The sequence below is a fragment of the Manis pentadactyla genome, chromosome 1, assembly GCF_030020395.1.
Source record: "Manis pentadactyla isolate mManPen7 chromosome 1, mManPen7.hap1, whole genome shotgun sequence".
In the NCBI taxonomy this organism is placed as follows: domain Eukaryota; kingdom Metazoa; phylum Chordata; class Mammalia; order Pholidota; family Manidae; genus Manis; species Manis pentadactyla.
In genome coordinates this window covers 64,349,563-64,367,946 of record NC_080019.1, presented here as the reverse complement: position 1 = coordinate 64,367,946, position 18,384 = coordinate 64,349,563, and the positions used below count along the sequence as shown (strand labels likewise).

Here is an 18,384-nt window from a genome sequence, read left to right as displayed (position 1 = left end):
GTTCTACTGTACAGTGAGCATAAAGAACCACTGCTCTAATTCAATGATCGATTTACAAGAAATACAAAGGTTGGAAGAACATGTTAAATGACAACATCGGGATGCAATTAACAAACTCCAGCCTACAGAAAACTCTACCAGATGAATGACCTGGCTTCTTCAAAAGTAAATTTCAAAGAAAAAAAAGTGAGATGGTGGAGAAACCACAACCTAAGTAAGAGAGATCTAAGAAACATATCACCATGAAATGTATTGATCTAATTTAGATCCTGATTAGAAAAAACTCTAAGGCAATTGGAATAATCTGAAACTGACTAGATATACAGTGAATTTTTAAGCATGGTGATGATACTGTGGTCATTTAAAATGGAGAGTCCATGTCTTGGAGAGGTATGTGCTGAAACAGTTGGAGATGAAATGACATGATATCTGAGATTTGTTTCAAAATAATCTGGGGAGGTGGGAGAAATGGGTGGAACTCTGAATGAAATAAGACTGGCCATGAGCTGAATAATGTTGAAGCTGGGTAACAGGTACACAGGGGTAGATCTTTATATATTTGAAAATTTCAATAAGAAAAAAAAAATTTGAATGGCTTAACAACATTTAAAAGTCAAGCCAATTTACATAAAAATTCAGATCTCTACCTTCTCTTAAAAGTTAAGTTATCTGGCAACTCTGGGCTCAATGCCCATGTGGCAAGAATCAGCAGGAGCAGAGCATGCCGTGTGCTTGCTTTCTCAGTGGCCCTCCTGGCCCAGTTCGCACATTTACATTAGCTCTCCGGTTCCTGCAGGCACTGGAGTCTGGGACCCCTGGAGGGGGGAAGTGGGATGCAGAAGGAGAAAAGGGCTCATGAAACATGGGCAAGGGAATAGGGAACTTACTGAAGATATTAAACATATTAAATATTTACTGTTGCTTGTGGCTAAGCACATAGGGATTTTGAAAATAATTATACAGTAATATGAAAATAAAAGATGAGCTTTAGTAGGAACAGTGAAATCCACACTTACAAGGTTGTCAAGGGCCTGAGCAGACCCTGTACCTGTGGGGGGGTGCCCTTAACAACAGAACACAAGCAGACAGGGGCCCCATTTCCCTTGAAGAGTCCTTTCAAGAACAGTTGTGTGTTTTAAAGAAAAGCTGAGCTTGGGGAAGCCCCCAGCCGCCTGTTTGTCCTGTCACTCACTTGAGCAGCTCTATCAGCCGTTCTTCCAGGTATTTCTTGGTTCTATTCAGGTCGTCCAAGTCAGCAAGCATCTTCTGGTCACTCTCTTTCCGGTCTGTCACCAACTGGCAGAATTTACTGTAATACTCTTGGGTTTTTCTTGTAGCTTTTTCAAGTCCCTTCTGGGTCCTGGTGGAGGAGAGGTAAGTCTTCCTGGCTATCAGCTACATGAGCCTCCCCAGAGCCTCCGTGCTGACCCAGACCTCCACTGCTGGGCCACCGTCCTCCAGCCTTTTCCCCTTCACAGGCGGGAGCCCCTCAGCACTACCTGTTCATAGGCTGTAGCTCCCCTCATTCTCAAAACTTCCTCACACACCCAAACTCTTCACACACACCACCCTCCACCTTTCCCAAAACCAATTACAAGGGGCATCCTGTGAGAGCAGCCGACCTCAGGTTTCTAGGAGCACCCCAGGTGAGTGGAACTCTGCATCACTTGGTTCTTGAGCAGAGACCTGTGAGAGGAGCCCAACGGGGGTGGCTCATGGGTCAGTAATGGGGGGATATGCAAGAGGGAAAAGGAGTCAGGACAGAAAGAACCAAGGTGTAGCTACCTGGAGGGGACTGCATGGAGGACCTGCTTTCTGTGTGTCTTTGGGACTCTACACATGGTGCTGAGCAAACAGCAGGCACTGCAATCTGCATGGCAGGTGTTCAATATGATGGTCCCAAGGCCTAAGGAATTCCGTTCTGGGCACTGCAGAGTCTGTCCATCTATGGCAGGCTGGTGGGACTGCCCAGTGCCCCTCCACTTTTAGCTCACCTATCCTCTAAGACAGTGGTTTCTAAGGATGCTCTGTAAACCCAAATGCTTAACAAGATGTTCAGAGGGCTTGGCATAGAACAATTAACTTGTATCTAATCCAGCCTTTCCACATCCATTATAAAGTTGTTAGGGGGTTGTTTTCTAGACACTGTCCACCAAAATGATCCCATGGGTGCGCACGTGCGTGCACAAACACACACATATATAAAATAAAATGCAATATGTAATCCCGGGCAGATGGATATGCAACTTGGAGCCACTAAAACAACTGCTCTGACATCTTACAAATAATCACTGTTACACCATATAAAAAAATATATACCACCAACTAGGAGGCTCTCTATTTAAATTGTCACATGAATGCGACCTGGCTAAGGGCAGAGAACCCTATAAGACTGAAACTCTGAAAGAATCAGATGAGAAGAAATGTACATCCAAGTTACTGGACATCCAACATGCTCTGAATTTCCCACTGAGCCTGCGCCTAAGCCCTGGAGGCTGGGTGGCAGGAGGAGATGGGCATGGGTAGAAAAGTTAAAGCCTTAGGACAACTTGATGTGCGTGTCTTTGCTAAAGGCACACATGCAACTGGGACCCAGCGTCCCTGGCAGGACTAGCTTGGCCCCATCACAGATGATGGGCTCATGCTCACAACTCCAGGTGGCCCTCAAGCCTGAGGATGAGGAGGTTCAGGCACTTGGGACTGGTCACAATAAGGCCACACTTTAAGGTAGGAAAAAATCTTGATGTAAGAATGACAGTGTGCTCCAGACACAGCAGCCAAGAGTCTGCAGGAGGACAAGCCATTCCTGGTCCCGGCACACTCACCTGCCCCTGGGATGAGCTTTGGGGAACCCCACCCCTCACCTGCAGCCTCTCATTCCACAGAGGAAGTGAGGAAGAGCTCAAGTCAAGACTCAGAGTAGTGAAAGTATGCACACACAAACACCAGGACCCACAAACAAAGCAAAACACAGAACTATGTGTTTCTCTAAATGTATTTTTTAGAGTAGTTGTCGAGAAAACAGACTCTGGAGCCAAGTGATCTGGATTCCAAACTTACCACTACCACTTATATGCTATCTGACCCTGGGAAAGTGACTCAACTCCCCTCATTTTCCTCATCTGTAAAATGGGATAAATACTGCTGGGAGGATTAAATGGGTAAACAGATGCACAGTATTTAAAATGGTGCCTACCCCATTGTAGGCATTATTTAAATGTTACTGTTATTATTACCATTATTATATCCCAACTTCTATTTCATGTTAGTTTTTGCAAAGCATGAAGTTACTGAATTGAAATATGTCCCCTGCCAGAGATAAGAAAATGGAATTAAGAGAGGTTCTATAGCTATATGCTTGTGATCAGCAGTCTGCCAGATGCTCTGTGGGATGCTTCTAGCACAAGCACTTTGAGTCTGTGGCTTTTCTTGTAAAAGGACTTCTTTAATCTGATCTGAGTTGTGGACTTTCTAAATGACTGCACCAAACGCCTTCTTCCCTGAAGACTCTACCACTGGCCGCATGCAAAGACTGTGTAACGAACCTGGCCAAGTTTTCACGCAGGGCAGCTCCTTCCTCGTCCTTCCTCTGCATGGTGGCCTGGCACTCGGAAAGATGGTTTTTGGTGCACCTAAGCTTCTCTTCCATATCTGCCTGAGCAGCCTGGCACCAGATATCAGAGAGAAGACATTCAGCTCACAAAAGCCCATGCAAGACGTCACAAAGTTAAGTAGTGTGCTCTCCACCCCATCTGGCTGGGTCCCATCTAACTGGAGAGGCTTCTGTTTGTTTTTAAGTTCAGGAGGCCATGAAATTTTGCTCTATACTTGTGGAGTGCGACACACTCCTATTTGTAATTATGTCCTTCAAGTGTCAATTGCAAGTGGCTGTGGTTGGAGGGGCAGCAGGTGTCAGAATCTCCAGGCTGTGGGTGGAAGTGGGGAGGAAGGGAGCAGAGATCATCTGAACAAGTCACTGCCCTGAGGACTGTGGTTACAGCACACCCCTGCTCCCACTTTGAATCACCAACTTGCAGAACGTCTACAGATAGCTAAGAAGGACAACTTATTTCCTTTCCATAAGGCTGGGTGAAAAACACATCTGGCAGCTCCAGCCAGATGTCTAGGGGGTGGAAAGGGCCATGACACAAACACAGAGACAACCTGACAACAGCTTCGGTTTGGGAATTAGAAATCTTGCAGGGACCCCTCTTAAATGGTTCACTGCAACCCAAACCAGAATACCTCTCCCTGTCAGGTCCCACATTGGGAGTGGACATGACCAAGCTGAGGAAAGCATACCAGTCTTCCCCACCCAGTGGCCAGGTGGGCCAGCCACTGACAAGCTCTGGATGAAGTGCACCACCCGGGCCACCCAGACTGGGCCCTACCTTCAGCCTCCCCACAGCCTCCTCAGTGGCCTGAAGCTGCCGGCCTCGTTCCTCAAGCTGGCCTTTGAGGTCCCCGCACTCTTCACTGGCAGCCTGGAGAGGACAAGAAAGAGATTGTGCAAGTGAGCTCCTTATTCTGAGACTCCCTCAGCCCTGTTTCCCTAGATGGGTAAAAACAAGCTACCTCTCTCTTTGCCCCACAAACTCAATAAGCTCTGGGCTTCATTGGTAACAAAGTCCTTTTGAACTTTCTAAGAAACTTAGCTTGGTCCCTAGAGTTAGAATTTAATTTATGCAAAGAAAAGGGAGCCTACAGGCCCCATGGAGCTGCACATGGCAGGGTAACACAGTGTGGGAGGCATATCTCTGGAGACACAGCAGGTGCCTAATAGCAGAGGGTCAGGAAGGGACACAGACCTCCATCAAACAGACAAGTGATAAGCACTGGCAACCAAAGCCCATGGCCACCCTGCCTGTGTCCTCAGTCTTAACCTTGCTTTGGGACTATCAAAGGCACATGGCAGCCACGGTTCTCATCAGCTCGCCTATCCCAAGGGCTTTGTGGAAACTAACTGAGCCAGCACCCTACGACCACACCTGTCAGGATGGCACCTGACAGAGAACTGAGACAGGACTCAGTGCAGTCAGAAACTGCTGGTATTCTGAAGTAGGTTCTAGAGCCTAGGGCAGAGGTCTCCAACTCATGCCCAAAAGGGCTCAGTAAGTACATAAATGAGTGTATGGAAAATTTCAGAGGATATGTGCCTCTCTTCTATTGGGCAGCCACCACCAGCAACTGTTGACTCCTGCCATGTGGGAATGAGGGTATAATCTTCAAGACCTTCTGAGATTTCAAAAGCAGCCCCCAAACTGAATTTGTAAATTGCCCTTTAATATTGACTACCAATTTAAAAAAGGCATTTTGTATAGGCCACACTTGTCTGCAATGCTTTGAGTTTAGACTTGTGGGCTAAGTCATCACTCCCCATGTTGTGCCCTAACATGTTCCTGCAGGGAGTAGGATGCTATGAGCTCTGATGGCAGGATGGCACCAGGCCTGCCTGAACTCTCCCAAGACATCCTGGGGCCCTCATGTGACACATGGCTGAAGGTGCATCCTGTCCTCTCATGGGCCCAACTGGACCTGCCACAGGAGACAGGTGCAGTCAGATGGTTAAGGCCAGGATTACCTTGAGTCTACTCTGGTAGTCCATGATCTCGGTGCTCAACTGGAACTTGAGGGTGTTGAGCTCCTGGTGTGCAGTCTCCTGGAGGCTCTGGGTGCACTGCTCAGCCTGGGCCAGCTGGGCCTGCAGACGAGGCAGGGAGCTGGCTGACTCTTCAGCCACCTTCAATTTCTCCAGCAAGTCCTTCTTTTCTTGCTGCAGGCCTGCCACTTTGTGTTCCAGGCCCTCTCTCTCCCTTGAGGCTCCCTCTCTGGCATCATGGAGCTCCTGGATGGTGCAGGCCAGCACCCCCTCCACCTGCTTTTTCTCGGCAGTAAGTGCGCAGACCTGGATGCCAAGCTCGGCTGTGTCCGTATTGGCCCAGTGCAGCTGCTCCTGCAGCTCGGCGTGTTCTAGCTGGGCTTCCTGGGAACTGCATTTTGCCTGAGATAGCTCCTCTCTCAGGGCCTGAAGCTCCTCTTCCCTCTGTTGGGCCTCACTGGCTCTTTCCTCTTGCAGGGCCTCTTCCCGCTCTGAGCACTGCAGCAGCTCCTGGATGTGCGCCCTGTTGAGGGCTTCGTTCTGTTCCTTTAGTTGCTGCACAAGGGCTTTGTGCTCCCTCAGAGCTGCCTCTGCCACACTCAGCTGGCTCTGTAACTTGTCCCGGTCACCTAGGGCTGCCTGGAGCTTGGCCTGGAGGTCTACCACCCCGGCCTGCAATCGCTGAGCCTCCCCATGATGGACCTCCAGCTGCACCTGAGACAGGGCTAGCTGGGCTGTTAACTGGGCTGTGCTGTCTTGAGGTGGGCTGAGCTCCTGTTGGCCTTTTTCCACTGTGAGGGTCTTAATCAGCTGGGCCTGCTGGTGGCATTGGCTCTCAAGAGACCTGAGCTCCTGCTCCTGAGCCTCTGCTAGCTGCCGGCACTGCTCAACCTCCTCTCGCAGTTTCTGGCATTCAGCCTCCTTGCTCTGCAGGGCAGCCTCCTTCTCTGCCACACGGGCCTTCATGTTCTCCTTGGCCTTCTTCACAGCCAGGAGGCTTGCTTCCATCTGGTCACCTATGTGCCGGATGCTGGCCTGCTCTGACTCTAGGGAGGCTAGGGAGCCCTGGATGGCGGCCTCTCGCTGCTGTAGTGCCTGGTAATCAGCCTGCAGAGCCTGCAGCTTGCCCTCTAGGAGCTGGTTGCGCTCAACCACACTCTGCAGCTCCTTCTCTAGCTCCCTGTTGGCCTGCTGGAGTTTCTCCTCCTGGCTGCTCCCTTGCCTCTTGGTATTGTCCACCTGTGCCTCCTGAAGGCTCCTCTGCTCCTCTTCCGGCTTCCCGAAGGCCTGCTGCAGGGTGGAGTCCAGTGGGGCCAGAGCCTCCCCATTGTCACCTGCCACAGACACCTCTGGGCTGGAGCACCCAGCATGCTGCTCCAGCATGCCCACCTTCTGGCTGAGGTGGTCTTTGTCCAGGATGAGCTGCTGCTTCTGCTCCTCCAGGTCATGCACATGCTGGTTCACCTGTGCCAGCTGGGTCTCCAGGAGCTGCAGCTGCTGGGTCAGGGATCCGGCCTCCTGCACCAGCAGCTCTTTCTCCCCCCGCTGCTGCTGCTCCTCCCGCCTCACCTCTGCTAGCTCTTCCTGCAGGGAGCTCAAGCGGGCCAGTGACTCCTGCAGCTGTTGCTGGAGCTGGGCTGCCTCCTGCTCCTTCCCAGACAGCTCTTCCTGGAGCGGGGCCATCTCGTCCACCAGGCGCTCCAGGCTGGCCCGTGCCTCCTCCTTCAGCCGCAGCTCCTCGGCTAGCTGCTCTAGCTGGGCACTCTGCTGTCTATTGAGCTCCTGGACCTTGGTGCTCTCTCCTTCTAAGGCTCGAAGTTTCTCCCCCAGCTCCAGGATCTCTAGGGCTGGGTCACTGAGAATGAGCTCTTGCTGCCCCTTTGTGTCCAGTGCTGCATCTGCCTTCTGCTCAGCCAGGCCCAGCTGGTCTGGGACATTAGCTAAATGCTGATTCTTCCTACCCAGTGAGTCTCGTGTGGCCTCAAGCTCCTGGGCCAGGGACTGTAGCATGGATTCCAGACGCTGCAGGGCTGAGTGGTAATCATCTTCCTTCTCTGCTGCACCCAGCTCCAGGGCCTGTCGGCACTTCTGCAGCTCCTTTACAGTGTTCTGTGCAGCCTGGGTGACCTCCCACTGCTTCTGGAGCTCAGCCAGCACGCCAGGGAGGTGAACACTGTCCTCAGTGGCAGTGTGGCCCCTCTCCCTCTCCATCTGCAGCTGCTCTCTCTGCAAGCTGACAGCTGCCCTCAGCTCCTGGTTTTCTCTGCCCAGCTGCTGCATTTGCTCCTGCAGCTGCTTCTCCCGTACCTCCAACTGGTCCAGCTCCAGCCGCATCTCATCGAAGCCCTCCAGGGCCTCATTGTTTAAGGGGCTGTTCAGGTCAAAGCTGGAGCCTATCTCCTGAGTCTGGGGAGCAAATACAAAAATCAAATGCTTTCCAATGAAGTCACATGGCTATTTGAAAAGGTTTAGTTTTAATAAGAAGAAAAGTAAAAATACAGTAATTATAAGACCTAAATTTAGTCTATCAAGCTATTCAAAGGACTAGGACTCCTCTGTTCAAAGCATCTGCCAAAGGAAGTCAGCAGCTCATCTTACAGACATGATACCACATGCATGAACTTGACCGAGTCTCAGAACTCAAATTACCCATCCAGCCTCCTACAGCTTTATTAACATAATGGATGTTGCCTCTTAGATAAATTAGGTTATATTTAAACTTCTGTTCACCCATGGCATCATACCCACAACTCCTTACACCACAAAACAGGGTAAAAGTCTAACCTCTACTCTTAATGCTTCTTAAATTATTTTTATTTTGTTTTTGCTGATTAATTTCAGTGTTCTTTCCCCTAAAACCATATACAGCTATGATACATTTACATTTCTAACAAAATGAACAAAACTAACCCTACCCACTAACATTTACTGAGCACTTACCTGTGTCAAGCCCTTTGGCACGGCACATGTGCTTCCTCATGCAATGCCCACAAACATCTTATGAGAGAGAATGATTTTATGATCCCTGTTTATGGGTGAGAGCTGAAGCTTCGAGAGGGTAAACCATCTTTCCAGGATCACACAGCTGACAAGTGGCAAAAATTTGATTTGGTTATAAAAACCTGGCCTCGAAGAAATAGTGGGTATAACTGAGTGTTTGTATTGCTCTGGTGGGAACAACAGGTGTTTGTGAATATCACTCTGAGCTGTGAAGGGCAGGACATACTCTAGTTGACACTACAGAGAGGAAACCTTCTGCCTTTCTGGCATTACCTGCAGATAGCTGCTCACTAAACTGCTCATGCTGGAGCTTCGGCTCGGGGGTTTCCACATGTAAGCAGAAGAGCCAGCGGCCACTGTCCTCCTGTGGGGCCAAACAACAGATACAACTGTATCAGAGCAGGAACACACACACGGAGGCCTTGGTTGTTACTAGGCAACCAGGTGGTAGTAGGGGGCAATGCCCTTCCAGAAAGACTGTAAGAAAGCAAAACCCAATAGTTTCCACCAAAGAGCACATTTATGTTGGTCTGTAGCAGGTGGACTCCACTGCTAAAGTTTAAATATGATGGTTTTTCCCCCACTGCCAAAAAAGAACTAAGAACACAGTATTTTCCCATTTTTGGTTTAAATTTTCCTTGAACCTTTGGTGCCTGCCATTGTTTGTAGGAAAAAGCAGCAATCTGTTAAATAAAGGTCTCACTGTGCTTAAAGCTCATGGTCACCACTTTATAGCTGCTTCTAGTTCATGTAACTACATTGGACAGTGTAGATAGAGAACTTTTTCTTCATTGCAGAATGTTCTACTTGACTGCACTAGCCTAGAAACACAAAGACTTGCATGATAATTCTCATTTGGTGGGAACATAGCAAATTAAACACATTTTTGCTTAACCAGAATCTTCTTCATAATCTAATTATTAAATTTTAAAACTTGTTAGTTTCCACAACCCAACAATTCCATTTCTCAGTATCTACCCTGAGGACACAACAGGTATACACAAGGAGGTGCATAGGAATGCTCTGGGCAGTGCTATAATGGTGGAAAAGTAGAACCAGACTGGCTTTATATTGGTAGAGAAACAGATAAACTGATTTACTGGCACAAACAGAATACTCTATACCATGGTTTTTCAATCTGTTTTTTGTAACAGGCCAGACAGTAAATATGTTGGGTTTGGAAGCATTATTGTCTCTGTCACAACAACTCAACTGTGCTTCTGTAGTATGAAAGCAGCCATAGACAATATGTAAACGAATGTGGGACTGTGGGACTGTGGGATACACTGCCCTGTGGACAGAAGTTTGATGACCCTTACTCTTCATCTACAGAACTTGATGTGTAAAGTCACATAAAAATTCTTAAACAATGTAGAATGAAAAAGGAAGTTGCAAATGGTTGTTTATCTCATGATTCAATGTATGCAGAATTTAAAAAATATATACAAAATAAAAGTATATATAAATAAATAAATTTATCGATACATGTAGTAAAACCTGAAAATATTTTGGAATGACATTTATAAGCTAGAAGGTTGTATTACTTCTAGAAAGAGAGAAAGGGGGAAAGGATGGTAGTCAGGTGGGGCTTTATTTGGACTTATAGTATCTTATTTCTTAAAAAAAAAGTATCAGATATAACATCAACAAAAAACCCCACAAGAACTAGCTTGAAGGGGCTCCCACTGGCTAAATATGGAACAATTTATGCTTCAAAATAAGTAACTACAGTGACAGAATATAACCCATTGAATAAAATAGACTCCATGAGTCATACTGATATAAGGAATAAATAAGTGAATAAATAAATGGGGAAAAAAGAAAAAATCTTGTCAGAAAAATCTGGTACCCATGACAATAATTGATTCAGGAAAGAAGTATTAATGGATGCTAAAACTAACAGGTGAGAGATTTAAAAGAAACAGGATAATAATCTAATCTTCAAATATCTTCCCACAAGTTACATACTACTTACAAAAGGACACTAACTTTAGGAACAACCTGGCGAACACTACCTTAACCAAATGATTATGGTTAACCTTAACCTTACTCATAATTAAACAGATCAACATCCTGTGTCTGTGGCCATAGGGTGTTGCAGACACACATCTGTGGTGTTCCTGCCAAAAATGCTTCACCTGAACCTGATAATAAGGCAAACTAGACAAACTCAAATTACAGTACATTTTACAAAATAACTGGCCTGTACTTTTCAGAAATGTCTATACTATGAAAGACAAAGACTTCTTGAGAAATTGTTCCAAATTGAAGAGAATGAGAGACATGACAATTAACCATGCGTGATCCTGGACTGGATCTTGGATTATAAAAGATACTATTGAGATAATTCTTCAAATTTGAATAAGGCCTGTAAATTAGATAGCAGGATTGTATCAATGTTATTTCCTGATTTTAATAACTGTACTGAGGTTATATAAGAAGATATCCTTGATTTTAGAGAAACCACAGTGAAGTACTTAGGAGTAAAGGGGAAGCAAGTCTGTAACATATTCGAACAGCTTAGAAAATAAACCTATATGGTTAAAACATTTGTAGCAAAATATTGATAACTGGGGAACCAAAGTGAAGGATAAATGAGTACTCTTACTATTTTTGTGACATTCCTATAATTCTGAAATGATACCAAAATTTTAAAGTTTTAGAAAGTACATGTGAAGTAAATATGGCAAAATGACAGCTACTAAATCCTGGCATTTGGCACATGGGTATCATTACATTCAGTACTTTACATAGGAAGCATTTCCTAATAAAAATATGAAAACTTGAATTCAAAAAACCTTATTAACAGAAAGCAAAACAAAGAATGCTGGACTTGAGTTTCTCCGAGACTGGTGCCCTGGCCCTGCTGCCTGCCAGCTGTGTGACTTCAGAAAGTCCCTCCACTCTCTGTGCCCGCCCCTTCAGCATCTCCCTCCTGGTGTGGCTGTGAGGATTCAGCAGGATGTGAGTGCCATACTGCTATAAGGAAGGCAAGTGTGGCAACGTTCCCAGCAGTCCCTCCGTGGAGAAGCTGCAGCTTTCACTTCCTTGGTATTGCCTGAAGGGCCTCCATGGTGACCCTGTAAGAACACAAATGGGGGAAAAGCCCACCTGTTCTCCCCACCCCTCACGCCCCCTTGACTCCCATGCCAAAGAATCCCTGAACACATTTAAACCCCTTGGGTTTTGTATATGCATCTCCACTGACTCCTACCATCTGGCCCATTAGATTAGTCTAAGGTTGGAGCCTTCAGGTATTATCGCAAGTCATGATTCAACAAAGGCTGTAAAATTAGCAGGCATGAGTCGCAAAGCTTTATGTGATTTACTGAGCAAACAAAATTGCTTGTATTAGACTGGTGGCAATCTTCAAGGCTTCAAACAACTCTTCTCCCTGCCTTTTAAACCAAGCAGTTTTCCAAAATACCTGGCAAATGCTGGCCAGGCAGCATCCAAGTCATAGCCTCTTGATGCCAGGTCAAACTGAACGTCCGTCAGTTCATAGAGTTGGCCCACAATGTCAGAGCTCAGCTTTGGCTTCAGAAAGGGGCTTCTTGCATAGTACCAGTCACTGTAGGGAAACATGACAAGGTATCAGTTACAGAAGTAATATAGACAAGAAAGAATGAGGTTAGTCAGTCCTCCCAGTATGGTTCTGCCTTGTCAAATTTTAACGCAGGTTACAAAATTAATTAAATTCAGACAGACAAACACACCAATTTGATTTTCACTGTAGCAGCACATAACTCAAATAAGCTTCAAGGGAATTACTGAAATAAACTAGGTACTTATTCTTTATTATTTATATCATATCTATTTCCCAGAAAGGATAGGAGAAACCTTAAATCCCAATTACTGCCAAGAAAGGGCAGTTGCAGGGAAAGAATACTTCCTTTTTGTAAGATAACCTCATCTTCTATTTCTTCTGGAGTACTCAATACAGGACACTGAACTTACTGTTAATCTTTGTTCAAACAATCATTTAAAAGCCAAAAACAACTCTGCACTTTGAGGTGCTGGATGTCTCACTTCATGCTAAATATTGAACAATACAACACTGATGAGTTTAAAGAGCTCCTTGGCCAACGCCTGTGACTGAGATACTCTGGAAGTCAAGCTGTTGGGACGGGTCTCACCCAACATCTAGAACACAATAACCTTCAAATTAAATATGTTAAGGTTATCAACTCACCTGAATTCACAAAGCTTAGCACACTTGAGAGAGATACATCTTTATGAAAATCAATCTTAAAGGTGACAAAATGAAACAAAATATTTTTAGCCCAACAGTTAGATTTGGAAGTGATTTCTTTGATTAACTGGAAGAACACTTGCTAGGGAGAGGTGTGACAGAGCTGGAAAGGGGGTGCTGGGCAACCCAAAGATCCAGCTGGGAGGCAGCAGATCTGCAGCTCCTAATCTGACACCCTCACCCCATTTACATGTTCAATCCTGTCTCTCTCCCTCCTCCTCCCATCTCAGCCTGGCAGCACAAAGGCTGACCCCACAGACAACGCTGGCCCATGGCAGCTCCCCACCTGGTCACCTTCACAGTGTCTAGAAAGCCCAGACACACCCAGCAGGTGCTGACCCAGTCTCAGGGGAGGCTTCAGGTGCAGTGGTGCTCAAAACCCCACAGGTGATTCTGTGAGAGGCCAAAGCTCCAGGGTGGCCAGTGGGGTCCGTCCACCAGCACCGAGGACATGCCATCCACTAGGGAAAAGAGTTAAGAGAGCTGGATCCCAGCTCCAGCTCTATGGCTCGGCATTGGCGGGGCCTAGAGAAGGGCGCTTAGCTCTTGGGGCCTCATTTTCCTCGCCTGTAAACATCCCCCCACGCATCCGGGGCTGCTGTGGGAGGGCAGAGGATGACAGATGGTGAAGGGCTTTGCATGTGACGCAACGGCACTGCTGCTGCAGCCAGCACTGTTACCAACGAGCGCACATCAGTCTGTTCTGAGCACAAGTGCACACCCAGCACTGCCACGTAGTTACCTGGTCACTCTGGCGTTCAGGAAGCACTGCTGTAAGGTGTCTGCCAAGCGCTGGTGCACCAGGGAGTAGCGGATAAATGCTCGCCCTTTTCCCAGGGATGTCCGGAGCTGGAAAGAGTACATTACATAGCAACAATAGACTTGGCTTCATGGGTGGCTTGTGAAAAACAGAAACTGGATGAAAATGTTACTCAGTTCTACCCTGCACATCAGCCTCACTCACGTTCCTCAAAGGTCACAAAACATTCAATAACATCACCTCGGGAGAGTGAGGCCTGAAGTGGGTGGATGCCTGCCGGCCTGCATCTGTGGATAATCTGCAGACTCCAGCAAACGTGTGGAAGATATACTTATGAGAGGCTCTCAAACATCAGTGCATGCTACAAGAATGTCATTTGCCCTTGTCTGCTCCATCAGGACATCTAGGTTTGGAGTCAGAAATGGAACTGTTTGATTTAACTTGGAATATTTAGACTACAATGTGGATGCAAATGAAGGGCTTCTCACACCAGAAATAAACTGAAGTGAGAGTGGTCTTGGTTTGGCTAATGTTTTGGTTTAGAGGTGCAGGGAAAGAGGCCTACAGGCCTTGGCTGGAGCCCTTCAGGAAGGGGGCTGCGAAGGAGGTTTGGTGGGTGGGTAGTTGCCTTCTCTGTGTCCTCATGAAACCACCAGTAAGATCCACGAATCTGTCAATGCTTTCCTGGTTGGATGTGTTTAAGATATGCCAACGCACTGCACTTAGACAGAAGGTGCCTGGCGGGGGGAGCATGGATGTCTTTAAGTGGCCCAGTCACATTGAAGAAGCAAAAAACTGGGCCTGGCTCTGTTACAGGAAGTCTGAGGTGGACAACACAGAAGGATCTAGGTACAGGCCTGCGTTCAAAACCTTTCCCCACAGAGCAAAACATGGCTTCTAAAGAGTTTCTGAAAGCTTGTTGTGAGGGAGGTGGGGTATGCTGATCAGAGATTCTGCCATGAGGCTGCCACAGAAGAGCTCTGCCAGCTGTGAGCACACAGCCGCCAAGATGGATGGAATAAAGGGGACAGCCACAGAAGACACTTGGGACCAGGCTGCAAATTAGGATTCATTCCTGATGTTTCAGTCCCAAAAGCTCAGTATAAGTAGGCAGGGATTCCAAACCTCTCAACCTACCCCATGCACCCAATTCTGTGAGGCTCTGGCTTTGAGTCATATCTTCCCTATCCCTTCAAAGGTCAGAAATGTTAAAGTTGGTGGTGGGGGGCAGGGTGAGCAGTGGTTTTACCAAAAGATGGTCCTAACACCTATACTACTAAGAAACCAATCCTGGCACTGGACTGAGACAGTAAGTATGTGGTACAACCCCAAGCATTGGCATATTAATGCTGGTGTAAACATCCTGGTAAGTAGCACCTTTTAGCTCACAGCTACATGTTCTCTTATTGCTGACTCAAGGAAATGATACCATAGTATGTAGTTTTAAAAAATAAAAGGGTGTGAAACCTCATGAACTACAAAGGACGTAAGACATTTCTGTATGTGTGTTTTGTGGGTCTGTGGCATAGTCTGGATGCCTGAAAATGAAGATAGGTGGCAGCTTGATTCACTGGCTTTATAGAAACCACCATGGCATGTCTGTAGATAGTTAGTCACGAGAGATGCCCAGGGAGAATCTTGATGACATCCTTGTGTCCAAATGCTTTTACTGTTGATAGGTTCGGTGAGAACAGTGTTTAGTAGTGATAACCAGGAGATTCGGGCAGCCCAGAACAGCTGAGCAAGGCATTGTGAAGTGTGTCAGTCATACAAACACATGCCCCCACACAGGCCCCACAGAATCTAGTAACAGCCCGTGTCTGTAAGCTCCCAAGGGAGGGGCTTGTCTTAGTAGCAAAATGGTCATTGTAACAGTATTTAGAACATTAAAACCTTTTTAATGGCAAAGATTTGAGGCTGTGTTTTTAATCAGGCCTAGTAACTGAATTGATTATATATATATATGTAAAGGGAGCTGTTTATTTTAAAGGTATTTAAAAATATCCTTTGAGTAAGAGAACAATAGTTTCTTTGTACTGCAAATGAAAATACTGCCCAGCTTTATTAGTTTTTGAGATCATGGCTCTGCTTTCATTACCTAATTTCTTAATTTTTTAGCATCTTCTCAAAACTCATGCACTACACTGAGAAGCTGCACCAGCAGCAAGGACAGCAAGTCTGCTCGAAAACAGGACACTGTGCCAGCAGCCTGAAGCCCAGCTGAACCCTGGTTCTGACCCTGTTCATCATGGTGAAACACACGCAGTCACGGCTGAGTCCATGGCTGAACCTCTGGAGGTAGCTGATTAGAGGCTCAGACTATCTTAGCCTGCATGGCTGCCTCCGACCCCAAAGACGCCTGAGGGGCCCAACTGTGCTTCTTGTCCATTAACTTTTACCCTTTGGTTTACTGGCCTGGACAGCACTTGATTATTAAAGTTAATCCGAGTATCCAGCAGCCTACTGGCCTAGTGACATTCCAAGCCATTCCACCCAATGATGCCCCAGAGAGCAGAGTCTTCAACAGAGATGACACAACTGGACCACTTGGGAATCAGAGCCCATGCCAGCCACTGAGAAACCAGTAACATCTGTACAACTAGGGAATGCTTTTGCTTCTAGAAGTCAATTTCTTTGGCCTTGGATTGTCTAAAGGTTTGTGCATTATGACAAAAGAAGACACTAGCCAAAAAGGAGAGTTAAGTGTTTTGCAACCCTGGGGAATGAGTATTAAACTAAATTTATCTCAAGACTTCAGCTGTCCAAAGTCATAGAGTCGATGGCTTTAGTTGCTCTGCAATGTAGAAGATAGGAGAGTGACAATGAGAACTCCTAGATTTAAGGAGAGGAAGGTGACAGTGAGAACCCTCTCCTGATTTATGATGCATTAAAACACTGCTCTACATCATAGACCTGAGTGTCCCACCAGGCAAGAGCTCATAAGACCTGCTGCACTACATGGACGTTAAAGAAATTTTACATGTTAGAGAAACTCTGCAGAGCCAGGATCTTTCCTCATATTCTCTAATGTTAGAAGTGCAGCTGGTAGAAAATGCTTGGCCCTCCTTGTCAGCATATCTAACACAGTCATCTTCTATAAGAAGAAACCCATGGGGCTCCAGCTGGCATGGTCAAAGAAGAGATCTTCCCAGAGCACCTGACTCTATGACCTTTGTGGGAGGCAAGGAAAGGAGCATGCGTATTGACTTTCAAGTGACTTTAAACTTACTATAAGATACTGAAAAGAAAGATGAAATGTAGAAAACCCTTTAGGTTTTCTGCCCCATATCTAGGGGTTTACTGGCTCCCTAATGTACAAAGTTCTTCACTTCCAGACGGATTAGGCTGATGAAAGAGATGGAGAGAGATTTTCATTAGGGATCAGGGAGAGGGAGGGAAAGAGAGGGAGAAACATGGGGGGAGGGAGAGGGAGGGAGAAAGAGAGAGAGAGAAAGAGAGAGAGAGAGAGAGAGAGAGAGAGAGATTGCTGTTTTGGAGTTCTGTAAAACAGCAAAGCCATGGCATTCTGCTCTTGAGGGCTGAGAACTGAATGTGGGAAGTTGCTTAGCATACCAGCATTTTAAGAAATCTCTTGAGATCTCACATCACTCTCTTCACTTTAAATCTAAGTTTCCTGGGCAAATTGCAGGGAAAAGAGCCTAGCAAACTAAGAATTTTATCTAAGAAATGGATTTTTTTCCAAAATGTGGAGGCATCCTGTGCTGTACACCTCTGAGGGGCACCATGAGCAGACCACAGTGTGAACAGCCTGCCTTGTTAGGGAACATGTAGGTGTGATCTAACAGAGTCAGACTGAGCGACTTCGTGGCTTGGTAAATGCTCACTTAGGTGGCTTCCCTGAGCTAACAGTGGGCACTGACTATACTGGGACTAGATTGACTTCTTTACCACCTGTAAACCCCCACTTCTTCCTTGGCTATCTGCAGCAAAGGTCTCTGCAAGAGACGCTTAAGGCAGGCAAACAGAAGATGGGAGGCCTTGGCTGCTCTGCTTACCTCTGAAATAGACTTGACGAACCGGATCCCGTCATTGGCTCCTTTCACCTTGGCCAGGCAAGCGCAGAAGTAATCCCAGTAGTCCTTCCTGTTGCCCAGGAGGGTGGCCTTCTCTTTCTGATCAAACTGAGCAGGGAAACAGACAGAGAGAAGAGGCCCAAACCCACTGCTGTTTATCCTACCATTTAAATGGTAAGTAATGACAATAGCTTTTTAGTTGCCTGGCACTGGCAAGGCCCTTTACTGGCATTATTTTTATTTATTGTCAAATTAGGGTGTTTTAATCTCAAATACACAGATGATGAAACCTCTCAAATACTTAACTGAGAGGTTAAGTAACTGGCTCAAGGTCACACGACTAGTGGGATTCAGGAATAACACCCCATAAAAAGATTATCCCTTGAAGGGATCTCTTTGCATAGACTTGGGTAGAAGACCACCAAAGTTGCTATTCACACATGATAGAGAAATATAAGTAAAAAGTCATATGGGCAGCATGCAGAATGTTAACTATGTCTCCACTCAGGGAAGTGAGTTAGTGACACTTCATCACATGTCCTCAACTTAAATTTCAGTACTGTTTTAGTACACATGTGATACATTCAAATAAATGTAAGCCATGAGTCATTTCAAATCCAAAATCAAAATGGGCTCATTGGAAGAAAAAAAAAAAGGCCCATAAATATTTTCACAATGTAAAACAGACAACCAGTTGAAAAGGCATGCAAAAGCAAGTCCTTCAACACAGCAGGGGCGT

General features: G+C 46.3%; 1 protein-coding gene across 6 annotated transcripts in view; it reads right to left on the bottom strand.

Annotated features, from left to right (window-relative positions):
- The window catches only part of FYCO1 (FYVE and coiled-coil domain autophagy adaptor 1), an 82,127-nt gene that overhangs the window by 46,711 nt on the left and 17,032 nt on the right, over positions 1-18,384 (bottom strand). For all 6 annotated transcript variants that reach the window (XM_036883329.2, XM_036883331.2, XM_036883333.2 and 3 more), the window contains exons 4-11: positions 17,628-17,753; positions 13,594-13,700; positions 12,027-12,170; positions 8,873-8,963; positions 5,582-8,005; positions 4,392-4,484; positions 3,546-3,664; positions 1,193-1,360 (exon numbers count right to left, since the gene is read on the bottom strand). In XM_036883329.2, coding sequence (XP_036739224.2) covers positions 1,193-1,360; positions 3,546-3,664; positions 4,392-4,484; positions 5,582-8,005; positions 8,873-8,963; positions 12,027-12,170; positions 13,594-13,700; positions 17,628-17,753 — 3,272 coding nt within the window. The remainder of the gene's footprint in view (positions 1-1,192; positions 1,361-3,545; positions 3,665-4,391; positions 4,485-5,581; positions 8,006-8,872; positions 8,964-12,026; positions 12,171-13,593; positions 13,701-17,627; positions 17,754-18,384) is intronic.